At 40.4% G+C, this 13,821-nt stretch overlaps 1 protein-coding gene across 1 annotated transcript in view; it reads left to right on the plus strand.

Annotated features, from left to right (window-relative positions):
* The window catches only part of AGK (acylglycerol kinase), a 92,988-nt gene that overhangs the window by 67,592 nt on the left and 11,575 nt on the right, over positions 1-13,821 (plus strand). The window contains exons 10-13 of the mRNA XM_053608534.1: positions 4,430-4,509; positions 7,716-7,773; positions 11,775-11,922; positions 12,331-12,428. Coding sequence (XP_053464509.1) covers positions 4,430-4,509; positions 7,716-7,773; positions 11,775-11,922; positions 12,331-12,428 — 384 coding nt within the window. The remainder of the gene's footprint in view (positions 1-4,429; positions 4,510-7,715; positions 7,774-11,774; positions 11,923-12,330; positions 12,429-13,821) is intronic.

Raw genomic sequence — 13,821 nt, forward strand, 5'->3', positions numbered from 1 at the left:
TTTGTTAAGGTAAATATAAAGTGGAACTTAATTTAGACATATTTAGATTCAATATTTCAGTTCTAGATGATAGAATTAAGAGGGACAGTGCTGAGTAGTGGTGGGCGTTTAATAAAGAGGATAATGAAGCTGTCAAATCCTGGAGGAGTAAAACACTAGACATTTAGCTTGGAGAACATAAAGGCTAAAAGAATGGGAGCATTTGGAGGCACGGGATGTAGTTTGTTCATCAGCGTATCCTCAGCCCTCAGCCCAACACTTGGCTCAGAGTAGGGCTTTAATAATTACTTACTGGGTGAATGAGTAAAATCATATAATATCTGTCCTCAGATACTTGAGGGGTTACTGTTGTAGAGTTATAGTGAGAATAGAGATACTTTTAATTCATTTGAATGCCTTCTAAGGTTATACTCTCACCTCGTTTTATGATTAACAATAGTAATTTTTAAATTTTATCACTATTATTATGGATTTTGTGTATTTGCTTTTGCCACTCATTGTGCTGGCAGGTGAGGTTACAGTGTTGATACTTTTTTTTACACTCATAGGAGATCACATGGAGGAGTTTATTTTAATAGTGAGCGAAAGATGACCCTGTGTTCAGAGGTGGCAGCCAGTGGTCACAACTTAAATAACTTGCCTAAGATCACTCAGGTATTATGTGAGGGTTCTCACTTCAAAACCATTGTTGTAAGTTACTATGCATGTTATAAACATTTATTGATCAGCGCACATAACATTAATAGGAAATAATACAGTCTTTAAATCATCATTTATACTTTGATGGAATTATCACTTATATTCAAAAATGCTAGAGTAATCTTTGATTCCCCAGTTTCAGGTAGGCAAGAAACCATGTTGGCTCTATCTTTTTTTTTTAAGTCTCCATCTTTTTTAATGGTTGAATAGTATTCCATGGTATACACATACCACAGCTTGTTAATCCATTCCTGGCTTGGTGGGCATTTAGGCTGTTTCCACATTTTGGCAATTATAAATTGAGCTGCGATAAACAGTCTAGTGCAAGTGTCCTTTTGATAAAAGGATTTTTTCCTTCTGGGTAGATGCCCAGTAATGGGATTGCAGGATCAAATGGGAGGTCTAGCTTGAGTTCTTTGAGGATTCTCCAGTCTTCCTTCCAAAAAGGTTGTATTAGTTTGCAGTCCCACCAGCAGTGTAAAAATGTTCCTGTCTCTCCACATCCATGCCAGCATCTGCAGTTTTGAGATTTTGTTATGTGGGCTAGTCTCGCTGGAATTAGATGATATCTCAGAGTGGTTTTGATTTGCATTTCTCTTAATTATTAGGGACGATGAGCATTTTTTCATATGTTTGCTAGCCATTTGTGTGTCTTCTTTAGAGAAGGTTCTATTCCTCTCTCTTGCCCATTAGATATATGGGATTGTTGGCTTTTCTCATGTGGATTAATTTGAATTCTCTGTAGATCCTAGTTATCAAGCATTTGTCTGATTCAAAATATGCAAACATCCTTTCCCATTGTGTGGGTTGTCTATTTGCTTTGGTTGTTGTCTCCTTAGGTACAGAAGCTTTTCAGTTTAATTAAGTCCCATTATTTTTGTTGTTGTTGCAATTGCCATGGCAGTCTTCTTCATAAAGTCTTTCCCCAGGCCAATATCTTCCAGTGTTTTTCCTATGCTTTCTTTGAGGATCTTTATTATTTCTTGCCTTAAATTTAAGTCTTTTATCCATTTTGAATCAATTTTTGTGAGTGGAGAAAGGTTTAGGTCCATTTTCAGTCTTTTACATGTTGATATCCAGTTCTCCCAGCACCATTTATTGAATAGGGATTTTTTTCCCCCAAGGTATGTTCTTGTTTGGTTTATCGAAGATTAGGTGGTTGTAAGATGGTCGTTTCATTTCTTGGATTTCTATTTGATTCCAAATGTCTATGTCTTTATTTTTGTGCCAGTACTATGCTGTCTTGACCTATGGCCTTGTAGTACAGCCTAAAATCAGGTATATCAGGTATGCTGATGCCCCTGGCTTTGTTTTTATTACTAAGAACTGCCTTAGCTATACCGGGTTTTTTCTGGTTGCACATGTTGGCTCTATCTTTAAAGCATACCCAGAATCAAGCATTTCTTCTCACTTCAGTTATTATCACCTAGTCCCAGCCATCTTCACTGTTTGTTGGACTGTGACAGGAGTCCTCTAACATTTGTCATTCCTTCTGCCCCTGCCTCCCTACTCTCCATCTTCAGCACAACAGGCAGTGTGTGGTCATGAGTTACAGCATGTTTCTTCTCTGCCCAGAGCCCTGCCTCAGCTTCCCAACTCTGAATAAAAGACAGGCGTTTGAGGGTAAACACAGTGTGGTCCCTGTCACTTCTTTGGCCTTATTTGGGTTGCTTGTGTCCTTCAAGTCTCTGTTTAAATGTCACTGCATCACTGATATCTTTCTTTGCTTTCTTATATTAATTAGCAAATTAGCAGTACCCTCTCCCTCAGCAACGTCACTGGGATATCTGTGTTTTCATCCCACTCTCCCTCTTCCCACTGTTTCCAGCTCCCCTATCACAGGACCACAGAGGAAGGACTAGGGAAAAGCTTTTTCCTTACAGCCAGTGTCCCGATTCCCTCTTGGTCGCTGATGCCCAGGTGCTGGCTGTCTGGTGGGTTCATACTAGAGTTATTGAGATGCCTCCCCAGAACCTTGTTTTCTGATGTTGGAGAATTATTCTAGCACCACCTCTTTCAACTCCCTCCTCAGCGCCCAGGCTTGGGACCCTCCATAGCCTCTGACTGCCTGAGCACCATGGCCTGGGCCAGATGTGGAGATGGCTTTGGTCAAGATGACTCAGAGCCCTGCTATCCTCTAAGCAGGGGTCCTCAAACTGCGGCCCGCGGGCCACATGAGGCGGTGTGATTGTATTTGTTCTCGTTTTGCTTTTTAATTCAAAATAAGATATGTGCAGTGTGCATAGGAATTTGTTTATAGTTTTTTTTTTTTTAAACTATAGTCCAGCCCTCCAACGGTCTGAGGGACAGTGAACTGGCCCCCTGTTTAAAAAGTTTGAGGACGCCTGCTCTACAGTATTTCTTGGTCTGCTTGGCACCCAGGAGACTGATATCTCTTTGCTGTGCTAGCCAACAAGGTGCCTCACCTTCACCTCTTTTCTCTGCCATTTCTCTGTCAAGTTCCCCTTTCCCTGTTGCAGCAGGTACAGAGAGCAGGAAAGCACATCTGCTGCAGGAATAGATAAGCAACAGAGGAGCACAGGCCAGCGTCCTCGTCTTGCAGGCTTCTCCTAGAAATTCCTCACTTGGTTTTGGCAGAGTGGGAACAGGAGTGAAGGTGGGGCTCAGGGGATGCATTCCCTGCCCTGAGGAGAAGACACTGTGTGCTCTCTGTAAGCCAGCAACTTCTGGTGCCAAGGGTTTCCCCCCACTTCTAATCTTCTGCTTGTACTGGCTGTGGTGGGGTGACGGTATGGTGGAAGTCGAGCTGGTTCTGCCCCCTTTTAGCAAATTCTGTGGCATTTGGTAGCTGCCTTTAGAATGTGAGGGTGCCTGCCAGTTTTCAGCTCTTGGCTTCAGCTGTACTTCTGAACTCCAGGAAAAATCCCATTCAGACTCTTGCTTGGTACATGTATTATTGGTAATTTTTAGGGATGCTTCATCATGGAGCACAAACTCTTAGGGGCATTGGCTCTATTGTGTATTTGTTCTGTATATCAGAAAATCTACTAATTTATTACAGACTCACTGATTATAATATGGAATATTTGGCCTTAAAAGATTGGACTAAAAACAAATCACTTTTTATTTCAACTTGTAACAAATATTTGACTGTCTTTTCGGATATTTCTGTGAAACATTCTAGAATACCAGATCTTACTAGAGATTCTCAACCTTCCTAATGCCACGACCCTTTAATACAGTTCCTTATGTTGTGGTGACCCCAACCATAAAATTATTTTTGTTGCCACTTCATAACTGTAATTTTGCTACTGTTATGAATCATAATGTAAATATCTGATATGCAGGAGACCCCCAAAGGGGTCGCGACCCACAGATTGAGAACTGCTGCTATAAAGAAAACGCAGGCTTAGATTTTCTTTGCCTTGGAGAAGTATGTGGGAGAGAAATTCTGGCTGACCTGACTACTGATTGGTCCAAGAACCAGCATAGTTAGGTGCTCATTAACTTATAGTCTGAAGTATGATAATATGTTCCCTCGTCTGCAGATGCATGAGGCATAATATATAAAAATTGGTCTCCTTTTATAGTATGGCTTATTCAACTATTTTTACTAAGCACTCACAGAGTTAATTTCTTTTAAGTTTAGACATACATTTTAAAATTCTGGTTTGATGAAAAGTAGGCCAGAACATTTGCTGGGTACTTACATGTACAAAGTTCCAAGTTATTGTAATCAAAAATTTAATTAAATGTATTTAACTTCCAGGGTGAAAAGGAACAACCTGTGTTTGCAATGACCGGCCTTCGCTGGGGATCCTTCAGAGATGCTGGTGTCACAGTTAGCAAGTAAAGGATGACTATATCGATGTGTGATGACTTTTTAAAAGTCTTATTCAGTCCCTGCCTTTGAGAATTTTAACTTACATTAATCTTCTGGGAATAAATCTGATGAGTTTGGAGGTTGAATTATATATGAATAATACAGATAGGAATAATCAGGTAGAAAGGAACAATCTCCTACATGCAGAAAGCCTGGGAAAAGGTCCAGTTTCCTCGACACTAGCTCAGTGGTAGCTGAAGAGAAGGGTTTGTCCCTATTTTTAGACATAATGTTTGGGCATAGCTTAGGACCAGGCTAGACTGTAGCGAGAACTGGATTGCCAGCTGGGCATAGTGATGGACGCCTAAGTCCCAGCTTAGTCAGAAGGCTGAGGCCGGAGAATCACTTAAGCCCAGGAGTTCGAGGCTGCAGTGAGCTGATTGTGCCACTGCACTTCAGCCTAAATGACAGAGCAAGGCCCTGTTCCTTAAAAGAGAAGAAGAGAGACCTGGACTGCCTGTTACCCTGCAGCATGGGTAGCTGGGTACCTAGCAGAAGACACTGCCTAACGTGGCCCTGTAGTATAGGCTGTTACAGTCCTGGCTGGAAGACTTTACCTGAAAGGACTTTTTAAAACTTTTTCTGAAGACCTCACAAATGAAGAGACCATAGGCAGCCTCTCTTAGAGAAGGGAGAAAAGGGAACGCCACCCAGTTGTGTTGGAGATGAGACAAACAGGCCTATTGAAGAGCTAATGAGAGGCCTGTGCTTGCTTTTCTTGGGAATGGACTTATTTCTGGAGAGTCATTGCGTGAAATGAAACGTTTGGCTTGGGAAGTAGGTATGTCACGTTCCGTTAGCTGTGGAAAGCTAGCGTAGGCAAGGGCTTACTGAGGAGGACTGATGGAGACACTGTGTGAGGTTCACTTCATGCCGTGCGGGGTGGGGGGGGCAGGGTGGGGAGGGAGTTTCTTAAAACCCAAGGTCTACAGGTTTATCACAGATTGATCTCACACGTAGCTTTCATCAAGAAGCCCCTCTTTCACTTTATAGGGCAGCCTGCCACACTTTACAAACATTTGTCTCACTTCTTTCACTTTATTATTCTTGCTAATGAAATTCCTGACAGTGAGTGTCAAAAGAGAGATGTTACTGTATTATATTACATACTGCATTCTTAAATATTTCACATCTTTTTATTTGCAAATATGCCATGATTGTGTTTATTCCACAAACTGCCTTGTGATAGATCTGTAGTCTCAAATTCCAGAAGCTAGGAGGAATTGCTTAGCTTCTTCCCCCCAAAGTCTGGTGAGAACAAATTGTTTTCCAAAATGTGTTAATCAATAATTAAACACAAGCACAAGTCAGCCCCTTTAGGAATATCTCTCATACTTGTGCTGTATTTTGATTGGTTTCTGAGCAATGAATTTTACATTTCTCTTTGTTAGCAGGTAACACTTTAGCTAGGACTGTCCACTGAGTTGCTCTTAGTGTTAAGGAAGAAACCGGAGGGATACGAGAAATCACTTCCTAGCTGGCTACAGGAAGATTGCAGGCGTGGTGTCAAAACTTAGCATTGGTAGAGATGGAGGGAATTGCTGACAATTTACAGATAAACTACCTGAGTTGGGATATATTTCTTTTTGGCTAACTGGGAAAAGAAGCCAACTATACACTTAAAAAATAGTAATACTCCCCCAAAATCAGATGATCAAGGCCCTTATTAGTAGCATCACGGTATTACCCTGAATGATAATTTGGAATGGCTCCACACTGCCCATTGGATCATATCCTTGTTCTGCTATTCCAGGCCCAACTTACTCTGTCATCATCCCTCATTCTGTAATTAAGCATCTTTAATTTTAAGCTTTTCCCTCTGGCTATTATGCTTGTTGTTTCCCACAGCCTTGCTCCCCCTCCTGCCTAGAATGGTTGCCTCCTCTTTCGAGTATCTAAAGCCAACCCATCTTTCTAAGTTCTATGCCTCACTTTACTCATGGCTGTGCAGCATGGCTGCACCAATGATTTAGGCCCTTAATGATTTTTTTTTGTCCCTCTTGACTGTCTTTACCAATAAATAGTGATCTGTTTATGCCTTATCATAGTCAATCATTATTTTCCGTTAATTATTTGGGTCTTATTTTTTCAAATCACAAACTCCCAAATGCCAAAATTTTATGCTGTATGTTTCTTCTGTTCCTTCCATATACTTAGCAGGGGCTAAATAAATTTGTATTGATCAGAATCAATAAAGAACTGTTAAGTTGGGGTAATTTGGTAATAGATAAGTTTTAGAGAGGAATCTACTTTATGCCACTTTCTAATTCCAATTAGGCATCCTTCTCTCTCCAGTAGCTTTTATATATTTACCAATATGCAATAGAGTCTCTGTATTCCAAGATTTAACATTTGCCATTTTAAAGTTGTTTAACATGAATAATGTAAGATTATGCTGGTTTACAAATTTTAATTGTGTATGTGTGCATTTGTGTGTGTGAGAGGATGTGGTGTATAAGATCTAGTCAGTGACCTTACGAGTGACACGTCAGATCACCCAGCACCTGCGTCTCAGTGTGGCCCTCTCCTCCTCTACTTGATGCTCTCTTTTCAGGGTACACTGACCCCTTCACATCCATGAGCTCCTCATCCATGGTTTCAACCAACTGCAGATAGAAAAACAAAAGAAATTCCACAAAGTTCCAAAAAGCAAAACTTAAACTTGCCACATGCTGAGTACTGTGCTGAATCCATGAGAGTAAAGTGTTGTGTAAGCCTTGTGTCAGTGTTACAAGTGATCTAGAGAGGACCTGACGCACACAGGAGAATGTGCATGGGTTATACGAAAACACTACACCATCTTACATCAGGGATTTGAGCATCTACAGATTTTGTATCCTCTGGGGTCCTGGAACCAATGCCCCAACGATACTGAGGGACAGTTGTATACCAAACAGTAGTCTTTGGTTTAAAGGATATAGTGATACTTGTAAATTTATCTGTTGTAAATTGCAAGAATCTTTCCACTGCATAACTAATTACGTACTGTTTGGCAAGACATTGAAATGCAAATTAAAAATTTACTGTAATATTCTTTTATGCTAAGCCACAATCCTCTAGTTTCCAGACCAGCAGAGGTGTGATTCTAACGTTTTGTCTGTCATGAATGGTATCTATCATGTTGATAGTTCTTTTAATTTTCTAATCAGATTTTTATCTTGGTTTTTCTCAGGTACTGGTATCTTGGGCCTCTAAAAACCAAAGCAGCCCACTTTTTCAGCACTCTTAAGGTAAATGTAATTCATGCTGTAGAAACTTGCCCTTGTTACTTTGTTGTTTCTCAGTAATGTGTGTATTTGTGATATTTTTTAATTCCTTGCTACAGATGTAAGTGACATGCTCCAGCCCTGAAATGGGACATATTTGATTATGTACAAATATAGAGAGCATTCCTGATTGATAAGCAGTCACCCCTCTACCAACTTAGTCCTTCCATTACCAAATTCGTATTTAACTTCTCTTTAACATTCCACTTTCCTTTGCTATTAATTCACTCACACTTGCCAGACAAACCTTGAATGGAATGACCTAAATCTCATTGATTATTGTATTTGTTTGTATTAGTATCTGAAAATGAGTTGAAGAGTCATATCTAAATATATCTAATTGTTCAGGTTTGTATATAATATCAGTAGGTTCAAACTGTACTAGCCAAACATGGGTAGTAGTTACTATATCAGAGTACAGATATAGAACATTATCAGATGCTTCCATTATCAGAGAAAGTTCTGTTGGGCAGTGCACAGCAGAAAAATGTTGGCAGAGTGAAAAGCTTACCAATTTATATTAATGAAAATGCTAATAGCAAAGTCATCCTTAACTGTGGACTACATACTATGTTAAGCTCTTATGCACATCAAAATTGTATATTCACAATTTGGCTGACAAATCTGAAAATTGGCAGGTGATTTGGATTCAGTGTTAATATTCAGAGTCATCAAATGTTTTTCTAATTATAAAAGTAATGCATGTTCAGTGCAAAGCATTTGGAAAACAAAGCTCCCTTCACCTTCTAAAAACATTCTAGTTGGGTTAAATAAATAAGTGTAAAAAACTGAAATCACTAAAATACAAATCATTTTAAAAAATGAACTTGAGAGGACAAGGCCTTTTTCCATTTAAGGCAAACTGGATTAGTAAAATGTGTTATCGTTCAAGGGTTTAATTGTATGGCGGTGCGTAGCTACATATTTAAATGATAGAGTCTTGGAGAATGTAGACTGTTTCCACCATTTATTCAGCAAACAATTATTGATATATGCTTAGGATACAAAGTCAGGTAAAACAGGCTTCCTGCCCTCAGGAAGTATTCATATGCTGGGAAAGAGGTCCACGCAGGTCAGCAGTTTGGCAGGCACTGCGAGAGGAATATGCGAAGACAGGAGCAGAGAGGAGGGATGGCTGAGTCTGACCCAGGGTCATTCAGGCTTCCCAGGGAGGTGACACATTAAATTTTGAAATATATATAGGACTAGATAAAGGGCATCCTAGGTGGAAGGACAGGCTATGGGAAGTCACAGTGCTGTGACATGGTCATTAATTACAGTTAATGCAAGAAAATGTCAGGAATGAAGCTAGAGTGTTAGAGAAGGCTAGGGAATGGCAGGTCTTGATATGCAATTTGACTTTTGTCCTGACAGTGCTGGGGAGTTATTGAGTCATAAGCAGAAATGTGACATGAGTAGATTTGCATTTTACAAAGTTGTTTGGCAGCAGCATGGACAAAGCTAAAGGCAAGCCTGTCAGATGGAAGGTAGAGTAATCCTGGTGGGAAGTTATGAGGTATGGTTGGTTTATGGTTAGTTGGTAACAGAGATTGCTGACAGCAGAGCTATTGAAGAGCTATTGTGCTAAAACCCTTGAAAGTTGGAAGAGTGTAGGATTGCCAGGTTTCTGATAGGAGGGCCTCAAGTTTGGTGACTAGAGTTTTCCATTAGTGTTGATAATATTAGAGTAAGGTGGGTACATGATTGTGCTGTAGGTCTGGAATTAAGTAGCGAGGTTTGGGCTGAAAAAACAGATTTAGATGTCATAAGTGTATGAATGACTTTGAAACTTTGGGTTTGGTGAAGTTATCACTGAGGAAAGATGCTGGGAATTGCTCTGAGCAATACGAGCATTTAAAGAACCACAAAATATGACTGAGAAGCAATAAGAGAAAATGTAGGAGAGAATACCGACATAGAAGCCAGCAGAAGAGAGAGTTTCAAGAAGCAGCAGCAAATATAGAGATAGGAAAGCAGCCCTGAATTTGGCACTTTCCAAAGGTTTATCGGCCTTCAGAGTACAGGCGCTGAAGCTGTACTGAAGAAAGTTAAGAAATAAATGTGGGACAAAGAAGTGGCGATAGCAGTGATAGGCCACTCCTTCAAGAAACCTGACTTTGAAAAAGAGGGATAGAAAAGGCAAAGGCTAGAGAAAGTGGGGGTCAATGGAGCATTTTTCTTTTAAATTGGAGGAATATCCCCTGTCTTTATACTCTGAAGCAAAAGAAAAGAAGAATGAGAAGAAATAAAGGAGACAGCATGAGTAAACAGCAAATCTGTGAGCAAGTGGAAGGGCCTGGGATCCAGAGTACCTCCGGGGAAGAACATCTTTTTTGCATAGAAGCAAGCATAGATTTAGATGAAAACAAGATTAGAGAGAGTCCTTGATATTCTCACAAAGCCTAAGAAGCAACATTATCTATGAGAAATGAGGTGGGTCATGGGGGTGGAATTAGGAGATTTTGAAGAAGATTGAGTGTAGAAAGAGTCCTCAAAGGATTATCAAGTGGCAGTGAGGGCCTGAGACCAGAAATCTATGGCGACACTAGTCTTCTGTGTTGGATGGTTGCTTTTCCCTGTGTCGGTACTCAGCAGATGTATTTCTTTCCCTCTAGTGTACTGAATCATGAGGTAGGAATTAGAAACTTAGTAACAAGATTTATCCAGAATTGAGGCTTTTTAAGACCTATATTATGCAAGAATAAAGACAGGTGAGCCAAAAAGAAAGCAATTTAAAATAATCCACTATAGATTTGGCCCTGAGGGAAAATGGGTGGTCAAGGAGTGGAATCCTCAATGTGACTGGAAACGTGGCGTTGTGGGGATCTTTAAGGGTCCAAAAGAATCCTCTCTTCTTCTGAATTTAAACCAAGTTATGAAAACAAATGTAGGAACCAGCTAGACAGACATGAGAACATCAGCTTATAAATGTCAGTGGGAGTGAAGCACGTGCTAGGCCTGAGGTCACATCCTGATTTCCTAATACTCCAAATTGAATTTATCTAGTGAAAACGGTTCCTTTTGTGCAGAGACCATCACTGTAAGCTTATTGTGTGAGGGAACGTGTGAACCTTGAGGACAGCGTTGTCAGAGAGAGAAGAGGGGGCTGGACTCGGGGAGGAACCAAAGAGGGGTAGAAGAAGTGAAGTCCTAATTGCTGCTGTTTTGTAATTTTCCCCATGGAAACTTGAGAACAGGAGAGCAATTCACTGTAAGAGACACTGGGAAAAAACAGGTGAGTAAAGGATGTGATTAGAGAGTAGGATGTCAGAGTTTTAGATGTTTAAATACTTCTGGGTGACATTAAGGGCCATGATGTGGCTGTGGCAACGGTTGGCTGTGGTGAATTAGAGGCGATGTTGAAGGCTGAGAGGATAGCCGTTAGGGTATCGTTTTAATTATACATGTGGATGCTGATGTGATCCAGGATGGCATCGGACTTGAGGTGCCAGGAAATAGAAGACAAAGAATTGAGAGTTTGAGAACAATGGGCTTCAAAGCAGCAGTGAGAAGCCTTGGGCTGGACTGCAAGCCTGGGCCAAACTGGCCTCTGTGATTCCAGAGGGAAGCAGGTATCTGACGCACCTGGACTTCATCAGTTTTATTTTTGAGTCACTGTCTGGAAACCAAGGATAAATTTGTTAGAGGATGGCGCCACACTCATTCATATTGTTTTTATTGGACACACATAAATGGGGTTTGTTAGTCACTTTAATCTCTCTATCCTGAGTTAGGGAGAGCAGTGGAGGCAGCAGTCATGGGGGGTCATGGTTTTTCAGACAGAGCGCTTAGCAGGAAAGAAAAGCTGGAGTGTTCCTGACTCTAAGTTAGAGAGCATTCCACTCGGTGAGGGGTTTTTAATTAGTGTTCTAGAAGGTACAGATGGAATACTAACCTTTGTAGAGAAAAACCCCAGAGTTTTGAAATGTGCGTAGATGACAGTTGTTCTCTCTCCACATTAAAAGGAGTGGCCTCAGACTCATCAAGCCTCTATCTCGTACACGGGACCTTCACAGAGACCTCCCAGTGAACCAGAAGAGACGCCTCCCCGGCCATCTTTGTACAGGAGAATATTACGAAGGCTGGCGTCATACTGGGCACAACCGCAGGATGGTGAGCAGTGTGGTGACTGAAGTACCCAAAAGCAGATCCCCAAACTCAGTTTTAGAGACTTTAGAGTAGGAGAAGCCTTTGGAGGGTCATGAACTCAGCCTTCCGGGTGCTGCCAGGGCAGGACCCGAGCAACGTCCCACACATGGACAGAGTCTCTGTGCACCTTTTTTATGTCACTGACATTTATGGTATTGTGTGACTGCATTTGGTAGAGACGTGTTAGGCACAGAGATCCATTTTGAGCCTGGCTGTTTACTTCTATGTATAGGAAGTATGAAATAAATGACCCTACAGTGGCAAGTCAGTGTCAAGGGCTGGGGACTCTGAGCTGAACAGCTGCAGCAAGTTGGTGGTGGGCGGTGAAATGTTAATGGAAGAAGGTGACCTGTGTCTGATGGATTCCCATAGCCCTCTCTCCAGAGGTGAGCCCAGAAGTCTGGAAAGAAGTGCAACTGTCAACCATTGAACTGTCCATCACAACACGGAACAGTCAGCTGGACCTGATGGTAAGTGTCGTTTTTTATTAGAAAAGCATTTGGTATCTGGGAAAAGTGACAAAGGCTACATGCTCTTCCATTAATTCAGTTATTTTTATTTTTACCTTGTGGGGATAGAGAGGAAAGGGTCATGACAAAGATCATGTGGTGTCCGTTTAGGGAATAATAGCAAAGAGAAGCAGCTGCTGGTACAATCATGGCCTAGGGGCCTCTGATGACGAGTGTTGCCCATTGCTTATTTGCCTTTAGAGAGCAGGTGGCAGAAAGCCTTTGGAGACAAAAATCATCTTACCTAATGAGGACAACGTGAAGGTGTTCACATACTCCCTCCCGGGTGAAGGGCTCAACTACAACTTTAACTTTACCTTAGAAATAAAAACAGTATAACCTAAACATTTGTACCTTCATATTAATCTGTAAAAAAAGATAGTATTAATAAAAAAAGGAAAAGAAATGAAAATCAGTTACTCCCATTTGTCACTGGAATAAAAAATTGTGGAGCTTTTACTTGAGGAAATATCCAGTATTTTTGTGACTGTATTAAATATATACCTTTAGATTCCCAGGAGAAAAACACACACATACATCTCTACATATGATTTTATTTGAGTTCAATATGCACTGTCCAGCACAGTAGCTATTAGCAACTCTGGCTATGTAAATTAATTTAAATTAAATAAAATTAAAAACTTAGTACTCACATTTTAAGTACTCCAAAGCTCTAAGTGGCTGGTAGCTTAACTATCCTGGAAATCACGTATATAAAATCATTCCGCTGGTACAGAAAGTTCTGCTGGTAGTGCTGCTCCAGACAATACGCTGAAAAATGCTGAAATAACCCAGGCTTGGCAAACTGATCTGCTACCTGTTTTCGTATATCCCAAAGTTAAGAATTGATTTTCCAATTCTAAATGATGGAGGGATAATCAAAAGAAGAATTTTTTTTTTTTTTGGTGACACATGAAAAGTATATACAATTCAAGTTTCAGTATTGATAAAGTTTTTGGAACACAGTTATATTCATTCATTTACACATTTTCTGTGTCTGCTTGAGTGCTACACTGGTAGAGCTGAGTAGTGCCACAGAGACCGTATGGCTCCCAGACCTAAAACATTTACTGTCTGGCCACTTACAGAAAATGATTACTGACCCCAGTAAAGAGAAAACCTTAGTTGATTAATATTAATGAGAATAGAAATAGAAAAGTCATTCTTGCCTGTGGACTAATTACTATATTCAGTTTTTATGCAAATTAGTCTGTTCATATTTGTCCCGACCAATCTGAAAATTAGACATTTGATTCCAATATTAATCTTTAGAGTATTGAGCTGTTTTCTGATTATAAAAGTAATACATGCCCATTGCAAAACATTTGAAAAACAAAGCTTCCTTTACTTTGAA

The sequence above is a fragment of the Nycticebus coucang genome, chromosome 11 (assembly GCF_027406575.1).
Source record: "Nycticebus coucang isolate mNycCou1 chromosome 11, mNycCou1.pri, whole genome shotgun sequence".
Taxonomy (NCBI): domain Eukaryota; kingdom Metazoa; phylum Chordata; class Mammalia; order Primates; family Lorisidae; genus Nycticebus; species Nycticebus coucang.